The sequence below is a fragment of the Syngnathus scovelli genome, chromosome 1 (assembly GCF_024217435.2).
Source record: "Syngnathus scovelli strain Florida chromosome 1, RoL_Ssco_1.2, whole genome shotgun sequence".
Classification (NCBI taxonomy): Eukaryota; Metazoa; Chordata; class Actinopteri; order Syngnathiformes; family Syngnathidae; genus Syngnathus; species Syngnathus scovelli.
In genome coordinates, this window is record NC_090847.1 from 27506911 (window position 1) to 27527623 (window position 20713).

General features: G+C 46.4%; 2 protein-coding genes across 7 annotated transcripts; both read right to left on the minus strand.

The window, feature by feature from the left end:
• Window positions 1-685: 685 nt before the first annotated feature.
• On the minus strand, window positions 686-9246 carry wrap53 (WD repeat containing, antisense to TP53). Its single transcript, XM_049732565.1, has 12 exons — window positions 7873-9246; window positions 6041-7796; window positions 4884-5214; window positions 4663-4816; window positions 4496-4591; window positions 4317-4425; window positions 3835-3923; window positions 3262-3485; window positions 2617-2831; window positions 2424-2527; window positions 2215-2352; window positions 686-1974 (listed from the first exon to the last, which is right to left on the minus strand). Exons 3-12 carry the CDS (start codon window positions 5095-5097, stop codon window positions 1737-1739), a joined length of 1581 nt encoding a protein of 526 aa, XP_049588522.1. The 5' UTR covers window positions 5098-5214; window positions 6041-7796; window positions 7873-9246; the 3' UTR covers window positions 686-1736.
• Window positions 9247-9397: 151 nt separating this feature from the next.
• gigyf1a (GRB10 interacting GYF protein 1a) lies at window positions 9398-20228 on the minus strand. 6 transcript variants are annotated; one of them, XM_049732616.2, is made up of 25 exons: window positions 19954-20228; window positions 17673-18366; window positions 17542-17605; window positions 16210-16339; window positions 16028-16123; window positions 15813-15930; window positions 15513-15621; window positions 14949-15148; window positions 14642-14868; window positions 14436-14559; window positions 14158-14343; window positions 13782-13942; window positions 13531-13705; window positions 13229-13452; window positions 12936-13036; window positions 12760-12854; window positions 12608-12681; window positions 12391-12531; window positions 12080-12289; window positions 11793-11995; window positions 11562-11716; window positions 11328-11491; window positions 11212-11256; window positions 10980-11124; window positions 9398-10610 (listed from the first exon to the last, which is right to left on the minus strand). In XM_049732616.2, exons 3-25 carry the CDS (start codon window positions 17574-17576, stop codon window positions 10543-10545), a joined length of 3186 nt encoding a protein of 1061 aa, XP_049588573.1. In that variant the 5' UTR covers window positions 17577-17605; window positions 17673-18366; window positions 19954-20228; the 3' UTR covers window positions 9398-10542. The 6 variants fall into 6 exon arrangements, with proteins under 6 accessions (XP_049588573.1, XP_049588556.1, XP_049588548.1 ...); XM_049732599.2 differs by having other exon boundaries at window positions 13166-13452; XM_049732591.2 differs by having other exon boundaries at window positions 12080-12283; window positions 12760-12860; window positions 13166-13452.
• Window positions 20229-20713: the final 485 nt, after the last annotated feature.

A 20713-nucleotide genomic window follows, 5' to 3' on the forward strand; every position in this document is an offset into this window, starting at 1 on the left:
TGCTACTGCCATCATGTGGACAAACTGAATACTGCCGCCATTTTAGGCCACAGACAGATAACAAGCAGGTGATAGGTCAGTAAGCAAGTTTTGTAGCTACATTTTTAATTCAACTTTGGTGTCACAGATTTTAATTAAATTGATTAAGTAGAATTCAATCCACTCTGGGGTTTTTTTTCTTTCTTTTTCACACACAACATGATGGTGCTCCACATTACTGCCTGTTGGCCTCTTTTAGTGGGCCGACCTTCAACTCTCCTCCATGACTTCATCGCCTCCCTGTTGACTGCAGGGGCTTGTGTCTTGTCCACAAGCACACACACACATATACGCACACACACATACGCACACACAAATAACACAAAATCAGAAATGTCTCCTGCTGACTTTCATCCACAGCAAGATGAGTGCAGCAGCACAAAGAGCTCCAGCAGCAAAACACACACCTTGATGGGAATAAAACACACAGATTGCTACACGCATGTGTGTGTGTGCGTGTGTGAGTCAGTATGAGCACACATAACCCTCACCAGCCTTGTAGCTGATAGATCTCCGCTGCACATCTTTATCCTTCAGCATCAGTCTGTTCCTGTGTGTTCGTGAGCTGCACCTCACACTCTCACTCACACACACACACAAACACGAGCAGTGGCAACAAGAGGGGCACACAAATCAACACAAAAGCTGTCAACAAAGGTTTCCATTTTATTTTTCCTAAAGGTGGCTATGACGGTTTTCGAAATAGGCGCCTCCAGCCAATGGTTGGGTAGGTGTACCTAATGTAGTGTCCAGCGACCCAGTGTGACCTCAGCAACATCTTTGATTACACCTCCCTTCATTTTTCTTGTCCTCCCTGTTCTTTGTAGCTTCTATCCTCCCCTGAGGCGGCGACGGTTGCTAAGCAACATCCGCCGCAGCCCCCCCCCCACCCTCATCCGAGCCGTGACTCCAGAGGACCACGACTATGGTGTGGTGGGCAAAAGGTGAAAGCATCGAGTGGCGGGTTAACATTTCCAACGCAAAGGTCGACAGACGCCTCGAATACGGTCCGCGCGGAGTGCATTGACGTGATGCTCTTTAATTGCTTTCAAAATCAGGAGAGAGCAAACGGCACGTCTCACAGCGAGTGCTACGACTGGAGTATTTGAAAAAGCAAAAATAGACTGTATATTTGAGAATAAATTTGTAAACTGCACAAATAAAGTTGCATATTTCTAAGAATAAAAGCATGCACAGAATTTGACATTAATGTTGTAATACAAGAAAATCTTCAAGGGAAAAAATACTTAAGTAGACTTCTCTTTTCTGATATTAAAGTACTCTCTTTTTCCACGTTAGCCTCAATACTCCTTTGGAAATGCGAACTACCAATTTATGTCCATTTTAGATTTCATTTTGCCCGTCGGTCGGAAAAGTATCGGAAATAATTCAGGCAGTAGGCTAAAATTGTTTCTTCTGTGTGCTCTTGACAGCCCGTGGACGGCAATTTGAACGACGATTCAAATTTGTTGCTTTTAAATATGTTTTGCATAAGTAGCCATTTTCAACACCTTACCAAAAAGCTCACGTGATCCGTTACACACTTTTGGCACTTCAGACAAAAAGAAAAAAAAAAAACACGTCCAAAAATATAAGAATAAAAATAGAACGCTTCTCGCCCAATTGTCCTCATTTGCCTCCTCGTAGGAAGAAAACGTTTTGCGGTTGGCACGGTCTCGCCTGATGAAATTCTGAGTTCAGCTCTGCATTTCTGAAACCTCCTCACTCTGTTCCTGTTCCTGGGCCTCGGGGGATCCGCACGGTCCGGCCCACCACAAGTTGAGGGTGTTATCGGCGCGGGCGGCAGAGGTCGTGGCCTCGTCGCCTCCCTCGGCGTCCGAGCACGAGGACGACGAGTCTCCCTCGCCGTCGCTGGGCCACAGGAACTGCCGCTGGCCGCTGGATGTGGCCACCAGCGGCAGGAACGGATGGATACTGCGCACACACAAGGGGGAAAAGAAATAAATGAATATAAAATTAAAAATAAAATAAATTTGTTTATCCAAAATAAATAAATAAATAAATGAATATAAAATTAAAAATTAAATAAATTAATTTATCCAAATCAAAACAAATATCCAAAAATGAACTTGAATGATTATGAATATGAAAACTCAATAAAAACATTTTTTACTTCAGGAACTAATTTGCCATGAATGTGCGGGAGGCGGGTACCTGACGCCGTTGGCGCAGTCCCAATGGGCCTGGAACTGGAAGTCAGGCTGCAGCAGCTCCTCGCCACCCGCAGGGTTCCGAGTGTCCCAAACCGACACCACCCCCTCCGTGCCCCCGCTCAGCAGGTACCGGCCCGACCTGGCAGAGGACAACAAACACGAGTGGGAGGGGCGTCTTGCGTGACGGCGAACGGAAGGACGCACACTTACGGGTCCAGGTCGAAGTAGATGCGCTGATTGGTTCCCGCGTTCCTTTTGAGAGAGAAAACCACCTGACCGGGCTCTCGGAGATCCCAGCACAGGATCTCGGGATCCTGGCAATCGTTCCCATTCAAAAATTCAAAATGGCAGCTGATAGAATTGAATGATTTTTGAGCGTTTTCTGTCGGGCCGTCCCGCGTACCTTTCGGCCGCCAGTGTACAGGTAGTAGCCGTCGGGCGAGAAGAGAAGGTGGGTGAGGCCCCCGTGGTGGCGGGCGGGCAGCAGTGTAAGCAGGGAGCCGTCCTGGCAGGAGTAGATGCCGGCGCAGCGCGAGTACGAGCCGCAGGCGTACAGCGACTGGCACGGGCTGAAGCCCAGGCAGGAGATGATGCCGCTCTGGCCGCTTTGCTTTTTCGCTGCGGGTTTCATCATCAAAAAAAGGACAAAAAGCATCAAAGACTTCCTATCGCAACGCAATTTATGCTAACTACCGCTTCAAAGTTACATAAAGACGCCGGCAGATTGTTTTGGCCAAAGCGTCGTCAGTCAAGAAGAGTGCCGCAAATTGCCGCCATTATCAAAAACAAACGTGCTGGAAACAAAGAGAGGCGCATCATTAGAGGGTGCTTGGAATAATGCCAAAGTTGTCGTGAGTGCAGAGACAATTTGATAGGACGTTTTCTTGAAGCCGAAATGCGAAATGGCGGGGTGCCGTCTGTTCACTCGATGCCGCTGTCAAACAGTTCGGCGAGCTTCGGCAAGCTGATGTCGTTTGATTAAAGACAATTTACCGCCGGCACAAACTAGTATCGAGTTCCGTCACTTGAATTTGGGTTTCCGGCCGACCTGTGGTGGGGCGTTCCTCGCAGTCTCTGCCGGGCCGCTCGGTGTAGAAGACCCTGACGGTTTTGTCGAAGCCGCAGTAGAGCTGCGAGCCGTCGGGGGAGAAGCAGAGCGAGTGGGCGGCCGTCAGCTCGTCCAGGTGGTTGTAGGGACGAAAGCTGGCCCGCACCTCGCCGTAGAAGGCGTCCCAGATGTGGACCGGGTTGTCGCGGCTACTGCTAGCAAAACTGTGGACGACAGGTCATAAAATTATTATTATTTTTTTTTTTTAATATTTGTTGTGAATCAAAACCCCATTCTAGAAGTTCTGACTGCCAGCTGAGTGTAATCACGCAAAGCCCAAAACGACATCACTGCTGTTTAATTAGCGCAAAGCAAATTAGCCGCAACGACATCGCCGCTTTATTTCAGTGGCGGGAAGTGGCCAATTATGTCGCTTTACTGCTGCGCGCCTGGAGCGCCGCCCGAAACAACACGAGCTTATTAGGATCCTCGCATGGAGGCAGAATAGACAAAAAAAGAGCACACAAACATTTTGTCTGCATTTCACCACAAAGGTCGCGGACGAGCACTCACAAGCACGAGTGGGGCTCCAGTGAATTCATTTTGGGGTACCAACAGTAGTCATACACGGTGTCTCCTTCAGCCATCTTCAGAACTGGACTCTGTCAAAAAAAAAAAAAAGGTTGGGGGGGGTCGAAGGTCAGTGTTCACTTAATTGTCTAAAACCAAACGGCATTATTTTTCTGCCTTTACAAAGACTGTAATTGACATTCAGTCAAGGTTACTTGAGGTTGCAATACCAACTTTGGCCTGAGGAGGGCAGTAGAGGAATTCTAATGAGTTTGACGGGCGATGCCTGACTTTATAAACTTGAGATTTTCTCTCATTTATTTGTTTTAAATAAAGAACCAACAAGAAGAATATTTTGCTACAAGTATCACCATTATGACAAACATGATATCACTAATGACAAAGATGTTTTAGTCTTTCAATGTATATTTAACATTTCTGCAAGCCACAGTAACAAGAAAATATCGAACCTAAGTAATCCTCACCATCTCCGGCAGGGCATCCCAGTTGTAGGTGTAAACCTCTGGAGGAAGATTGTAGACACGGAGCACATTGTCCGCACTGTTGCTTAGGATACAAGAACCATCCGGGGCCCTGACGAGTCGCTTTGATTACATCACACACAGAAATGTATACAGCGGAATTGATCGGTAATTTTAATTACCATTTGCAACCTTTGAGGTAATTCTCTGAGAAATGGCAGTATTCACTCCAGGCACTCGTCAGGACCTGGGGGGTCTGGGAAAAGTCGAAGGGAAGGCTGCAGGACAGAAAAGAAAATGAGTCATGTTCATACAAACCCACAGAAAAGTATTGCTCGGTTCAACTTACTGCTGTGCTTCATTGGGACCGTCAGCAGACTCAGACTTTTCCTCCTCTGGCTGCATCTCTCCATCATGGCCACCATCGATATTCTGCTGCTCCTCGGTGCCCCCACCCGCAGTCGTCGCCTCTTCATCTGTGACGTGCAGGGAAGCTCCTGTCGCTAAGACCAGAAAATATTTCCAGGTAAAAAGCGGCCCGACGCCAAACAATGAGAAAATGTCCTCTACTTTGGTCTTCTTGCTCCATGTCAGTGAGTGCTGGTTGGAAGTCCTCGCACAGCCCCTGCCCCTCCTCAGCCAGCCGGGGACGTTTAGCAGGGGTGAGGCCTCCTTCGTCCTGATCCTCCTGGCCGACTGCCGCTTCTTGGGGCGGCTCGTTGTTTGACTCTGTGTCCTGCACCTCTACCGATGCGCTTTCAGGGCCAATAGCCGCGTCAGTCATGATTTTTTTGCTCTCTGGCGGAGGGTTGTCAAAAACGCACAGATGTGGTCTGCCTGCCTCCTGCAGTATGGCTTTCGAAATATGCTGACAGGCGAGGACATTACAGCACCCACAGGCCTGCATACAAAGAGAACACACGCATTATAACACAGATGAACATCAAGACTTATTTTTATTAGAAAGGACATTGCAATCGTACTCTATTGCATCGTAGTATTTTTTTTAAGTTTAGATAAAAATTCATGTGTTGCACAACCAACAATCAGTTTTAGACATCACTGTTAAGCTAATATGTTGACATTTCACAGGTGTAAAGACATAAATGATAAATTTATTCTAATTTGCTGTTTTTTATTTTACTTGATGTATTGTTTGTTAAAGTGATATGTTGCGAAACATACATTGCGCATTTATTTATCTTTCCTTTTTTAAATTGCATTTTATTTTTTGACATTTAAAATTTACGATTTAAAAAAAAATATTCGCTCTAATTTAAGTTATATGGAGAACTATTACTTTTAAATTGTACTTGAGTTCACCCTTTAAGAAATAATACGGTACTTATCTTAAATAAAATAAATATAATAAACTTAATCCAATTTATTTATTCAAACTAACAAAGGCGTTAATTATGCGACAGGAATGACGTATTTTACCGGCGCGCCCGAGTACTATATATTATATAGATTTAATACATATATTCATAATCCAGGAAAAACAACTGGGGCCATCCAACCCCACCTGTAGCTATGAAAGCTACGCCCATTGTGCTTGTTTTGATACCTTAAAATTTAAATTATTTGCCGCAAAATCAAGCACGTTAGTCTCAAGCATGCTGTGCACACTAAAATCCAACCACAAAAATTCGCCCACTTTCATTTGTTTCAAACCTTGGCGCAAATAACAAAATACGTCACGTTAGCATTAGCATTCGAACACTCACCCAATTTATGTATGGCTTTTCCCGGCCTCTAATCTTGTAAAACGCAGTTCAAATACTCCTTCCTGGTTGAGGCGAAGGTTTCACTGGATTGTACCGAGGATCGTGCAGCGTTAGTTCACTTTAATTCTATTTCGGATGTTTTTTTTTTCTGAGCGAAAGGTGCCATTTGTGGTGGGTAGCCATGTGTTCGTCAAGTCTCGCGAGACTAGCTTGGTGTGCGTGATTTCTCAAGCGACAGATACATTCAGTAACACAAGCGTCAGTGGCTAACTGCTAGTATTTATTTTGTTCTACAAACAAAACAATCCGAATTATATACATCTTTCAGTTGCTTTGTTTTCACCAAAAATAATATATGCTCTTTTAAAGCGGAAGTCACGTCGAAAACATTCTTTGCAATATGATCTATTTACCCACCCTCACTTGTCTAAAGGCAAAATCTTTATTCAGACTAGTGAGAGCAGAGAGAACATAATGCAAAGATTATTTTTTTTAAAACTTGATTTTCGCTGCAACGTTCATCGTCTAATACAAAAGGAGCTGAGCTGATTGGTTTATAAAACATCGTTAGTGTGTTTTGATTTAGAAATGCCAAATACAACCAGATGATCAGATATGCATATTTAAACTCGGCGGTGTTAGCTGCACCGATTAATGACCGATCAGAAACACTGGCCTGTGCTTTATCTTAACTATCAATTTTGTTCACCTGATAAGACTGGCTAATGAATCCATTTTAGCTTAGTCCAAACTAACACAAATCTGTTCCAGTACAAGACAAATCTAACATCCAAACTGCATTGCTGTTATTTCAAAAATAAATCTGCAATGAGTGGAAATGGCAGCATCTATGAAATCTGATCATACATCAAATACACGATACACACAATAATCATCCAAAAGCATTAAATGTACAAATTCTGTAAAACTATAAACCTCCATACCCTTAATCTAAATTGAACAATGATCTGGTTTAATTTGGCTTCAAGGTTGACATGTTGCTTATTGATATTTGGTCACGCGGCAACAAAATGGATTTACCTTCCGTCCTTTCAGCTCAGCTCCAAACAGTACAGACTTTTGCACTTGAATTCAGTCTGCACCAGCCACGCATCTAAACATTACTATTCTTCACAGAAAACAAAAAAAATAGGGGAGCAGTCGACCACCAGCCCAAAAATCTATACACACGCGATGGTCAAGAAAAGTTGCTTTTTCTGTTCTTGAGATAACCAGACAGGCCGGCACAAAAGCGCAAAGTTGTTGCGCGGTTTTGTTCGACTGAAATTCTTTTGTCAGTGAAACCATCGAGGATTGGACTGTACAGTTTTAAGGCATGTTGAACTGGAGAATTAAAGCAAAATTTGTGAGAGGGGAAAACTCAAAAACACCAATATGTACAGTATTCACAAAGCCCCAAATTGAACTGTGTGTGGCGAATCAGTGTGACATGGAGCAAAATGTTGACTTATGTCAAAGTCTTGTGTGTTTTGTGTGCATGTGTGTGAGGTGTGTGTGTGTGTGTACAAGTCTTCAGTCCAGCCTAATGCACAGCTGCAAGGCTTTGTGGAGGCTCCATATCCACTCAAACGGGCTTTTTTTGTCCTTGCCATCCAAACAGGTCCTGCTGGTAGGTTAGGATCCACTTCGGAGTCATGGCTCGCAGACGGATCGGCTGTCCTCGCGGCGGCTGTGTTCGTCCGCAAACCATTTCGAGTTCGCCGGATGCGGCAAGAAGCGGCACGCAGGCAAACTGCTGTGAGCAGAAAGAGCAGAACGTGAGTTACATTGAGTAAACGGCAAGATGTCAACATGGAGATCCGGGTTCTTACCAGTGCCAAAGGTTTGGACCTCATATGGTTCAATCCTGTAGCCATGGCAACATCCATTTGCTAAGAGTCCTGTTGGAGTTGTCTAACTCCAGGGGGAGGGGGTTGGATGTTTTTGTTTTTTTTAAAGTTTTTTTTTTAGTTCTTTTTTTCTCTTAGAAAAAAAAAAGCCATTCACTTCTACATAAATGTCGCGTCATGAGTTCTTCTTCATCCGTTCACAAGCCGTCTTGTAATCTACTCTGAAAGATGATAGAAAAATATGGTTTATGTACGGGAGGCTCCAGTCTTTCAGTTCATTTTGGGAAATTTCTTTTTTTCAGTGACGCCATCATCCTCCCGTTGTGCTCCCGTCCCCAAAAATGGTACCTCACAGCTTGAATTGAACAAAAGTGCATAGGTGAGTCGGTAAGGGCAGGGTTGAGTGCTGGCGAGGACTGAGCCCAAGACTCGTATTGCCTTTCAGTTCCTTCTCCGACTGGCGTCGCCCTGCACTCCATTCCACGCACACAGAAAAAAAATAAAAATAATGGAGGCCAATCCTTGGATTTCCCCAACTGTGCATCGCAATGTCCAAAAGCTCCAGTTAGGCAGATATTGTCCATTTTTCGTCGGCGACGGCAGAAGCGTCCTTGCAAACCCTGCCCATTTTACATGGGGGTAAAAAAAAAAAAAAAAAAAAAAAATGAGGGGGAGGGAGGAAAAAGAAATGCACCCACTGATATCCACGTGGTTTGTAAACAACCAAAGCTCCAGTATGGAATAGAAATAGTCCTTTCTTTTGATTCTTAGTCACCATTAGTACGATCAGGATTGTAGAGGCAGTGTGTTCAACTGTATCTTGCCACAGTTCTTTTTTTCTCCTCCACTGTCTGTGTACTTAAAAAAACAAAAAAACAACAAAAAACACTCCTCTTTGAAGCTTCCTTGTATTTTGTTTCCATTTTTGAAATCTTCTGAGGAAAAAAAATATCAGCACGGGTTTCTTGTCATTTTTTTGGAATACATTCAAGATTTTCTTAAGAAAGAAATACACTTCACATGGCGAGAATGAAACAGAAAAAAAAAAAGTATCACAACTTAGGAAAAAAATAAAACAACAACAAAAATAGCAGCCCCAAGTGCTCATTATCTTAGTCCAAATACTTTTTTTTAAACTTTGTATATAATGTATATATTTGTATATATTTCTCATACAAAAAGAAAACTCGTCATTATCAAATTGCAACAACGAACAAGTAACAATGCTAACCTTACATGCACCGTGAAGATGCTGCATCTTTCCCCCCCCTCAATGTTTCATTCACAAGTTCGAGCTAAAAAAGGCAACGTGATCACCCCCAGATCGAACTAGAAACATCAAATATATATATATATATATATTATATATATATTTTTTATATATATATATATATATATATATATATATATATATATATATATATAAAAAACACACGCACTTGACATACACTGTGCTGAGCACTGACACACGTCACACACTCACTCTGAAAAAGAGCTAATGTCTCAATGGCCACGCACCCGAGTTCTTAGGCACAAATGTGCATTCATACACACACGCACAAAAAAAAAAAAAAAAAAGCACATTATTGAAAATGAGTACCTGTAGTCTCGACTCATTTCTTTCAACAGTAAATGAACAATCGCTCTCGCGTACACAACTCGCACATCCGCACACAAGCTTGTCATCTTCGTCGCTTGTGATTCCCAAGTTATTCAACGACAACAAGAGTTTGTCACCAAAGTGGGGTGAGAAAGAGGTGCTAGGAGAAAGGATTTGTTGTGCAATTTGCCCTTTCTCTTAGTCAACACACACAAAATAAACATATGAACCCAAAAAAAAACAACAACTCAAGAATGGCCACTTTCGTCTCACACATATTGGTAAGCAACTTAAAAAAAAAAAAAAAAAGACATTGTGCACACTGGTGTATTACAGACAAGAACCATTCACACAACAGTCATTCACAAAAATATCCACTTCTACGACTAACCCCTTTTTTTTTTTAGGATTTTCTGTTTTTTTTTTAGGCAAGTGCAAATCTTCAAGTTTTTATAATCCACTTTTCAATAGCTTTACTTTTTTTATATAAACGTAAAAAAATGCAAAACAGAAATATCAACAGTGTTTGTCTTTCGAGAAAAAGGATTTGCTCTCAACTTAAAGGTCCCCGACTTTGAAACGCTCACCCCCCCCACCCCAAGACCCCCCCCCCGCCCGTGTTAACACTTCCAGTTGTGATGCACACATACCGCATGCACACTGATTCTGAGCACGCACGCACGCAAACACACAGACGGAAAAAAAAAAAAAAATTCAAATCCCATCTCAATAAAGTGCATTAGTTCAGTATAAGGTGCTTAAAATGTTGAGTGCCAGAGGATACCCATGTTTCTTTGAAACGCTCGCCCCCTCCCACCCCCCACCCCCCGTCGCCCCTGCTCAACTGGTGCAGCAGGGAGCCCCTTTGTGTCACAAGCACAAGAGGAGTGGCGCCCGCAACGGCACCTCCCCGACCGCCTCGTACCTCCTCTTGGGCCTGCTCCCTTCCCCCAGCCCCCCGGGTTCCCCTAGCAGTGCACATTCATCATCAGGTTTGTCTGATTAAAAGACAAGAAGGCCTCAGGTAGCTATTGCTGCTGCGCTGCGTCACATCAGTAATCCTCCACCATCTCCATCTCATTCAGGCTCAGACACTCAGCCGTATTGTGGAATGAGTAGCCTGCGGGCGGGAGAAGGCACAGGCAATCAATGTATTGTGATGTGATTAAAAAAATAATAATAATAATAAAAAGTAGACTTCTTTCTAAGAAACAAATGAACAACGTATCACAGTTCCACAGGGTTCAATTTTAGGGCCCCTGATGTTCTCATTTGCTGTGCACTATCGATGTTCACGCAAAGCTTGAATATAAGCAAACGATTACATTTCAAATAAATAGTTGGGGGATCTTAATGTGCCGTTCCGCCATGACACCTGATACGCGACGAAAAGAAAATCCGAATCCTGCATATAAATCAAAACTACATATAAATCAGGTAAAGTTGAGAAGGCGTGACCCCGACGAGAAAATGCGACGACGTACTGTACCTAAGATGCTGGGATCAGAGTGCAGCATCATGGGCTGTTTTTTTTTCATCTTCCCTCCTTGGTTGTCATAGAGACCAGCCTTGCTCATGTGATTGGCCTGGAACATGGACTGCAGGGTGCTAGCGTTCATACCTCGCATGGTGTCCTGTCGAAAAGAGCGCCGCGGCGGGCACGTCAAGCTAAGGGTACAAACCTTACGTCCTTTGCGACATTTTCAGCGTTTGGCGTTTACCTGCAGTGGGAAGTTCATGTTCAGGCCAGCCACTTCCTTTGACAGCTGAGACCGCCAAGAACGAAAAACATTTCAGTCGAGTCAACGTTGCCGTTGAGTCTACCTTCCCGGTTTACCTGCTGCTGCTGTCTCTGTTGGTTGGCTTTCTGTTTGGCACGTCGCTCCAGAAACTGTTTGGCGAACTCTTTGGCTTCCACTGTGTCCCCCAGGTAGGAGCGGATGAAGTCCAACACTGCATAGGGAGACTCCACCTCCTTCAGGTAGGCCACGATCGTAGCAACTGCGCCGGACGGGGAGGAGCAAAGTGTCGCAATCGCCTTGGACCCAAACGGCGGCGGGAGCAATCTTACCATCCAGAGACGAGGAGTTGCTGGCAGAGGTGTTGAGGGCGTGCAGCATCTGCTCACACCAGGTGGTGAAGCCGTCCTGAGGCTTCATGCCCTGCAACAGCTTCAGCAGCTTCTCCTCCTCGTCCGTGCGCTTGCGACGCATCATGTACTGCTCACTGGAGGGGCCCACCCGCACAAACGAGATGAGTGGAACGTTACGGAAAACAAAAAGCAGCCCAAGGACAACGTTACCTGAGTGAAGGGCTGCTGCGACTGTTCTTTAGGCCCAAGTTATTGTTGCCGTTGCCGCGCAGGCTGGCTTGGTTCTTCACCGCCTCTTCCCACATGCCCATGCCGCCGCTTTTGCCCTCCATGCCTCCGGCCCCACCCCAGATGCCGACGCCGTCTCCCCATTGGCTTCCCATGGAGGAGCTCCCCATCGACATGCCCGCGTGCTGCAAATCAGAGACAAAAAAAATGACATTGCGCTTTACGGACATTCATTTTTTTTCATGCAGACACGGGAGATATCTGCATACCCGCTCCCTCTGCTGCTGGGCTCTCTGCTGTTGATGCTGCTGCTGCTGCTTGAGAAGTCTTTCGGTCTCCTGCTGCATCTCCAGCAGAGAGAGGGCTTTCCCCGCTTTGGCGAGCGAGGCGGAAGAAGCCCCGCTCCAGCTGGAGCCGCCTGCGACCGGCCCCTGTTGCTGGGGAGTCTGCTGCAGCAACTTCAAAATCAGATCCTGCTGCTGACGACACCCGGACAAGACACGGGAAACCTGTTATGGCTGTCGAGCGTGGGGCGGGGCGGGGAGAAACGGACGCGGGGACCAACGGAAAAATCGGTCACCTGCTTGCGTCTGAAGAGTTCCTCATCCTCCCTTCTCTTTTGCTCCTCCTGCTGCCTCCTCTTCTCCTCCCTCCTCTTGCGTTGCTGCTCCTCCTCCTCCCGTTTCGCCCTGAGTTCAGCGTCTCGCCTCTCCTGCTGGAGCTGGACGGAAGGCATCCAGACCACCGCATGAACTCAAGATAGAGCGAATAAAATCAAGCAAGTCGTCAAAGCAAACCTTTTGAAGCTGTTCCAGAGTTGGACCCTGAGTAGAACGATTCATTGTTATGTCCCAAAGACTGGCTTCACCACCTGCGTGAAGGTACAGGAGAGCATTTGAAGCACAGCGTCCGTCTATACGTTTGCCTGGCTCTCAAGACCACCGCGCACCTGACGGCTGTGAAGCTGAGGTATGCATGTCCCACATGGACCCTGTATCTGGCACTGACATCGACCTGTTCATCGAAGGCATCATACCCTGCTCACTGCACCTGCCGAGCGACAAAGAGCGACTGAAGCAAACGCCCGGCGGCGGCGGCGGCAGCCCGGGGCGCGCCGCCACTCACCTGTTAATGAGCTGGAATAACTGCTGCTGCTGGAGCTGCTGATAAAGAGCTGCCGCTGCCAGCTCCTGCTGTTTTTTCAGACGCTCCTGGTCCAAGTTTCCCTGACGGCGGAGGAGGACAGAGGATTCGTTAGTCGGCGGTGGCGAGGCGAGCGTCTGCGAGTGCAAACGCTGACTCTTTTCGGCATGCACGGGATGTTTGTTGTGCCTTAGAAGATGGAGAGCTATTACCATCTTCCCTCCCTTCTGCATCCACCCCTTCCCATGGTCTATGTTGGCTGAGCTCTGACTCACAGTCGCGGCGGGCCCGCGGCTGGGCTGCGGGCGCTGCGTCGGTGGTGGCTGTCTCACCAGCAGGGGCGGCGGGGAGGGCCCCGGGGCGAAGGGCACGCGGCCCCACATCTTGATGACGTCGCCCAGGGGCTGGAAGCCCTCGTCGCAGCCCCGCTTGACCAAGAGGGTCATGGTGAAGTAGCCGGCTTGGAACCACTCGCACATCTCCACCGTGGTGAACGGACCTGAGCCGAGAGTTGGCATTCTTTTTTAATTCTTACGTCATCGTTGGCGACTGCGCAAATCCACGTCCGTTGCGATACCCTGAATCTCCCCCTGCGGGTCCTTGTAGAACCACTTCATGGCGGCCTCGTGCGACAGAGGCAGAGCGGCTGCCGTGTTCCTGCTCTCCTGCTGCTGCTGTTGCTGCAAAGCTTGCGTGAAACACTCCTCTTCCAAAGAGGTGTCCTGCAGCGACGCCACCATCTTCTCCGCCTCCTAACCACGCAAAAATGCTGAGTCGGCGCCACGTGGAAGCGTGCCAGAAGAAAGCCTTTTGAGAAGAGACGCAGACCTGTTGGAGATGTTTCATGCCCTCGTCATCCTCGGTGTCTCCGACCCCAGACGAGGGGAGGAGGGGAGCAGCGGAAGATGGCGGTGGTGGAGGCAGCGCTGAGGAGGAGGCGGAGCTTGGGCTCACCTGGGACTTGGAGCCTACGGCCAGAGCCACCAAATCTGACACACAAATAAATGGAGTCTAGTTCTTTTTTTTTTTTTTTCCACCTCCTCAATTTTAGCTGAACGCGTCAGCCGAGTGTTGCAGTGCATCCGCCGGATCGAGCGAGAGCAGCTGTCTCAGTAAACAAGACATTCAATCGCCGCAAATAAACAGATTGGATATCAAACCAAAATGTCAACATGAGCCTCTCTGGCTGCTCTCGGCTTCGTACCTTCGCTTGGCGGGCTGCTGTCCTTTAAAGGGAGGCTGTTGCTCAGCTGAGCGGCGTCCGCTGTTGGGCCGCTGTTGCCGGGCGGGGGCTCCAGGGATGGAGGGGCACAGTGGGCGGGAGGGGAGGAGGAAGGCGCCACCGGCTTTGCCTCCCCATCGACTGCAGCTGACGGGGCTTCCTTACTCTCTGAAGGAAGGGGAAGAGAAAAAAAAAAAAAAAAGTGATTAAAATCTACAGGCGACAACATCTGTGCGGCAGATCACTGGATTAAATCTCACCTTTGTCTTTGTCTCCGTCACCATTCTTTCTCTCCATGTCAGGAAGACTCTCCTCTTCCTCCTCCTCCTCCTCAATGCCCTTGAACTCCAACTCGTCCTCCAGGATTGTCTCCTTGCCAGCCTTCTGCGAGACGGCGACCCGAGGGAACGGAGAGATTCAGTGGTATGCTCGACTGACAGTTAAGACGGAAACAAAACTCGCTCACCTTCATAGGCATGAAGGCGCCAGAGGAGTCAAACGTTCCCATTCCTCCATCCTCCTCATCCATGCACCACTCGGGCAGGCCGTCCCTGTCGTCCTCCGGCCCGTCGCTGCCGGCGCGCCGGCGGCCGCCCGGGTTCTCGGGACCCCCGAAGTCAAAGTCGAACTTGCGACGACGACTCTCACCTGGACAGCCGTGATCCCGCCAGCCTGCTGAGCGGGGACCGCCATCTGACAAAACAAAATCACTCCGGCTCGAACCTCATGACGCACGCACGTGTGGAAATCGAAAGTGTTTGTGTTCATCGTACCGTCCCTGCGGGGTCCAGCGAGTCTCCAATTACTTCCCGGCTCGCATTCCTCCCCCTCCTGCTCCTCCCGGAGCGTACGCCAGTTATCGCTGTCAGCCCTTGCGTGCTCCTTCCTTCCAGAGCCTCCGGGACCGGGGGACTCCTCAAAGCCTGGGCGGCCCACCTCCCGTCGGAGCGGCTTCTCAAATCGACGCTCACCGCTGAAATTGGGCCGAGGAAGCAAATCAATGGCAGGCTGGCAAAGGGCTGAAATAGTCCTGGTCAATGCTTTTAAAATGCGCTACGTCAAAGAAGGAAAATTGTACATTTATTCCTGTGAATAACACACAATTTGCAAAAAAATTATATATATATATATATATATATAATTTTTTATATTTTTTTAATATATTATATATATATATATATATATATATATATATAAAAATAATAAAAATGTAATATATATACATAAAAAAAAAATTAAAAATTAAAATTAATTAATATATCGTATATATATATATATATATATATTTATTTATTTTTTGTTCAGTTTTTATTATTTATTTTGTTATACTTCCTTACCGGTCGTCCCAGCTCTGGCTACGATGTATCTCTCTCGAGCTTCGCCCGAAACCAACCTCAGCATCTTCAATACTTCTTTGGTAGAATCCACCTTCCCCGCGGCCCCGCCCTGTTCACACACAAACACACACTGAAGCATGTGACAAAGCCATCTAAATCGGAAGCGAGCTCCTCCGAGATTCTGGAAAAAGACGAGGGAAACGGACACTCGACTGTTTCCCCGAATAGCTGCCGACGCATTTTTGTTATCGTCGTCTGTTTTTAACTTTGCGATATTTCAAATCGTTCTCGCCATCGCACCTCTGCTGCCTCGAGTGGCGCCTCGTCCTCGCACCGCTCCGGCAGGGGCGGCTCCGCCCGCCCCTTTTCCCATGAGCCGCAGGACAGCCACACTATTCACAGACATGGAGAAGTTCCTCTGCAAGGGGGGAGAACGGGGCGAGGAATGTCAGGAATGTCAGCCAACGGAGAGGCTCACCTTGGCGTGTCGCTGCCGTTTGAGTTCGGAACCTGACCTGCTCCTCCTCAGTGAGAGGCACCAGTGCCAGGGGCTGCATGGGCTCATCTTGCAGAATAGCAGCAAATTCCTTATCCTGCATGTCCTCTGGGACCTACGAGCAACGACAATGGAGCCTGCCTTCAGGGGAACCAGCGGGAACCCCGAAACAAAGCGAGCGCATTACGACGCGCAACCTACCTTGTTGTCTTTGATATAAAGTGCTAACATCTCCTCTCGGCCGTAGCGGTAGTCGGCCAGCTTGTACTTTGGCATGGCGGGGGAAGGAGGGGGGGACGTCACACTCCCCCCACTGGACAGTGCACGGAGCCTGGGTTGGGAGGGGCAGAGAAACATTGGCGTCAATTTGTGGTTTGAGTCAAGAATAACCCCCAATCAATATTGTAATTCCTTCGCGATTTTCTTTTCTCTTATTTATTTTTTAACCAACACATGCAAAAAAATAAATAAATCAGTTGTGAGACAATAAACAAGATCACCTTAAGAATTCAGGAAATGTGCTCATACGCAACTGCGAACGTTTTCATCCGAATGATCAAAAAGCGCGCACACAACACACACACACACACACACACACACACACACACACACACACACACACACACACACACACACACACACACACACACACACACACACAGAACCATCGCTGACTTCACATTCTGTCACAAATCAAGTGTCACCCCCCACACTGGAATGAATGCACTCTGCTTTGTAATATATTAGCTTTCCAATTTGACGGCGCGGGGGGGGAAAAAAAGCTGCTAGGAGGAGGACCGGCTTCCAAGGCCGGGAGCTGAACAATGGCTCCATTCACTTGCCTCTCAGAGGAGCTTTATTGACTCACAGCCCCACATCTAAACCATATGTACCTCTGAGAGGTGGCGGTGGTGGAAGAGGGTGTTAACAGGAGCACAAAGCCAATTGGGTTAAAAAAAATAGATCCTCACTAGATTAATCAAGATTTTTTTTTTTCCTGATTATTACACTTTAGCAACCTATTCAAATCATGATGCCATTTTTTTTTTTTTTTTTTGGAAGACAAGAGGGAAAGAGGGCCCGGAGTGAGAGGCAAGCGGCTGCAGATGTGCAGAGAGCGAGCGAGAGAAATATTCCCCCGTCTGGCCGCGGACCAAGAACGCTCGCCGCAGCACGAAATGGAGTGTGACCAAATGGCAGGCTACACCTCCCATTAATCGCTGCGCAAACATCCACTGGCGAGGAGGACGCCAGCGGAAATGGAAGTGACGAAGCCTCGGTGGCGACTTAAAAATCAACCCTCAACTCACTTTGCATCCTTCGTTCTTTCCAGAACCATAAAAGCCTCAATAACAATACATATTCATTGAGCCTGCTTATTTTGCCGCCAGAAAAAAAAAAAAATCTTAAATAAAAAAAGTCAGCTTCCAAATATCGACATTGCAATATTCGGAACCATTTTTGGACACAAAATTTCCTTTTTTTAAGACACATTATTTGCATTATTGCAGTTGTTAGCGGGCGCCGCCTCACCATTCTGGGCCGAAATTGAGAGTCTCAGCAGTCATATTCCTCACGTCCACACAGAAGTGAGTATCTGCGAAGCAAAAGCATCGTCGTCAGCGTCATACGTTTGCGTCGTTGACGTACGCGTAGAAGCTCACCCCGTCCAGAGATATGCGAGCGGGGCTGGACTGGGCAGGACCAGGCTGGAGCTGGCTTGGTTTCGTTAGGCTTGGGGTGACTTGAAGGCCGAGTGGTGCTTAAGCTGTGGTCACAGGGCGCCCCCCTCCCACCTCAAAAAATACACATCCACAAGAATAGCTGCCAGTTGTAGGTGCTTGAGGGGTACCAGGTTATCAGTCCGTGCTTGGTAAGGAAGGGCTTTGACGACAAGATTGGAGAATGGAAGCTCCTGCTACTCACAGCCCGTTAAGGTTGTAAAAACATTGAAGAAGAAAGGGAAAAAAAAAAAAGGAACTTTGGAAATTATCAATGGAACAAAAATAGAGTAATTGCTAGTATTTGTTTCGTTCCTTCTCTTGCGCTCTGTATCTTTTTGTTGACTTTTTTTACAGCAGTTTGATCTCACATTTAAACGTATAACCTGAACCTGTTCATCAAAAAAAAAAGCAAACGTTAAAAAAAAATCACAGCCCTAAAGAAAAAAAACAAAGAAAAAGAAAACAGGCTGCTGAACAGCTGCCGAGAGCAGATGCGACTCGCACTCGTCTTCCCCGTGCTCGTCCTCCTTTCCTTCCCTTAGCTTGGCGCCTTTCTCGCTCGCTAAAATGTGGACTGGTGGAGACGAGCCTCCAGGTAACGCCTTGACTTCCTGTCCTCCTTTCTTTTGCGACACTGGAAAAGAACGAAAAGGAAAAAGAACTGATAAGCAACGCCTTGATGCATTACAGCCTGTTCATATTTTTTGGGCGTAAGGCATCAGTTTATCTGACGAATACACACAAACTATTACAAAATAAATGATTAATAAATAAATAAACGAACTACTTATTTCCAGGCCAGCGCTAAAATCAGAAGCCCAAGAACTGTATTTAAACGAGGAGAGACCTTTATATTAAATATTTTTTCCTTAAAAAAAAATGTCACGGCAACAAAATAAAAATCCAGCTAGCCAATTCTTGACAGATTTTGCTCATCGCTCTTTTTTAAGTCAGCTAGCTATCAAGCAGCTTGGTTCCACAATTGTCAGCTAGCAAACCGACGCAACTTTTCTTGTGATAATCTTAAGTACCTCTGTTTTATTAGCTTTGTTGACAAAGAGAGCACACATTACAGGACTATGCCCCTTTCAAGTGATTTATTACTGTGGTTGCATCATTTGTTTGGACTAGCTCCAAATGAATTTTTTATGAACATTGTATTGGAATTTTTTTTCACCTGACTTTCAACACTTTAGACTGCACAATAATCATTAAAAAAAATAAGACCTACCAAGGGTATCGACTTGTAAAAAAAAATATGATCCTGACACGGTGCACAACCATATTACAGTACAATGCATTTTTTTCAAAATGAATTAATCAGATTTATTAAAACGATTTTATACTTTTCAACCCTTTTACAAAAACAGGACATTATGTCAATTTGACAGCACAGTACTTGGAAATATGTTTGCAAATTTGCTTTCACTTGGAACTACAGATATCAAAAGAACATTAAGTGTGAATTTGGAGCAATTTTCTCTAATCGATGTATGTACATATATATATATTTTTAAAAATGACTGATTGTGTTACATTAATTGTAACAGTGACTTTCCAGGCAGTTTACAATTTAGCACAACTGAGTGCGAAAATATCTTTGTTCAATCTCGATGCTTGCTATCTTTTTTTGATCGCATTTGTATTTGATCATGATTGTTCTGCAAAGCATTCCGACTTCAAAACGCGGCGTTAAAAGCCGATTTCACTCTCTGGTGCACCTTCAATGGGAACTAGTGGCAAAATAAACAAGCTAGCAGCAACGTCCACCAAATACCTCGCGGTGACTCACGCGATGCACATTGTTTGGTGTTGTGAAACTAGTATTTGTTGGGGGGGGGTTGAAAGAATCGATGGCATAGATCGAGTGAGGGTGTTGTTATCGCGCAAAAAGCCATTTGTGCGCAGCTAGTAGCATTGAAGCTCGGCGTCGATGGCCGAGGCCTCTTTAGGTTCAAATGACACCAGCAACTATGATGGCGGAAAGGGGGGCGGAGTGTCGGGCTCCTCGGGCCTGCTCGTACGCCAGCTCGACAACGTCCAACGCTCGTTTGCAAAGTCCAAACGAGGGCGAGGGAGGAGAGGGAAATAAAAGAGCAAGCGCGTGGAGTCCCAAAAAGTCAGCAGCGTATCGCAACGCCATGTTAACAGCACGGCGGCTAAAGCTAGCCACCTAGCTAGCTGGCGATGAGGAACCAGGCGCACTCGGAGCGCGGCTTACCTTCACTTGTTTCGAATCGCAACCACCAGCCAGGCTGCGTCGCCTACAGCCGATTTACTGCACGCATCGCTCTGCGAACACTCGTCAACGCGTTCTCTCGACACGATGGTACTCCCGGGAAGCCGTGCTCCGTGGCCAATGTCGTATTTTTGTTCTTCCTCGCTTTCCTCCAACGGTCGCATCAGTGTGTGCGCGTGTATGTGTATGTGTGTGTGTGCTGCCTTCTAGTCTTGTTGTTTGTGTTTCGGAAACATGGCCGTTCTTGTGATACCACGTGACAGCACACCGACCAGCGGCGGGCCAACCAGAGGTGGCGAAAGTACTCGCATTCGATTCTGTAATCAAATACTTGTGTGAAAAAAGGAAAGACGAAGACTATTAAACATATACGTTCTGATTTTATGATAGCGTATTGCCACCACACCAGAGAAAAAGTTTAATGTCGCGCTGTGAAGTGATTCATTTCTCGTTTTAACGTGGTAAGTCAGAAGACAGACGTGATTATGCGGCCGCCATGTTGGTAGGGGCGACATTCCCATCAGACAATTTAAGATTCCTCTAAATCTTTTATAAAACAAACAAATTACACTAATAATCCCACTAGAACACAATTTAGAGTGCTCAATTTACCTGCCACGCGTATAGTGATGTAGTTTTCTTAATAGCAGATCTAAAGCTGCTATTCTGGAAGAAAACTCAATTATGTCTTAGTGAGATAGTACTCATACTTAGAGGAAAGTAAGTAGTACACATGTACAGG

Bases quoted from the DNA above. Each gene is read 5' to 3' on its own strand.
- wrap53 (XM_049732565.1), bottom strand. From the start codon at position 5,097: ATGACTGACGCGGCTATTGGCCCTGAAAGCGCATCGGTAGAGGTGCAG. The intron at 4,426-4,495 runs GTAATTAAAATT...GCGACTCGTCAG, and splicing joins TACCTCAAAGGTTGCAAATG to GGCCCCGGATGGTTCTTGTA. The intron at 2,832-3,261 runs GTCGGCCGGAAA...TGAAACCCGCAG, and splicing joins CGAGGAACGCCCCACCACAG to CGAAAAAGCAAAGCGGCCAG.
- gigyf1a (XM_049732576.2), bottom strand. From the start codon at position 17,576: ATGACTGCTGAGACTCTCAATTTCGGCCCAGAATG. The intron at 14,560-14,641 runs GTGAGCGAGTTT...GCCGTCTCGCAG, and splicing joins GCGCCTTCATGCCTATGAAG to AAGGCTGGCAAGGAGACAAT. The intron at 12,861-12,935 runs GTGAGTGGCGGC...GTCGCTCGGCAG, and splicing joins TTATTCCAGCTCATTAACAG to GTGCAGTGAGCAGGGTATGA.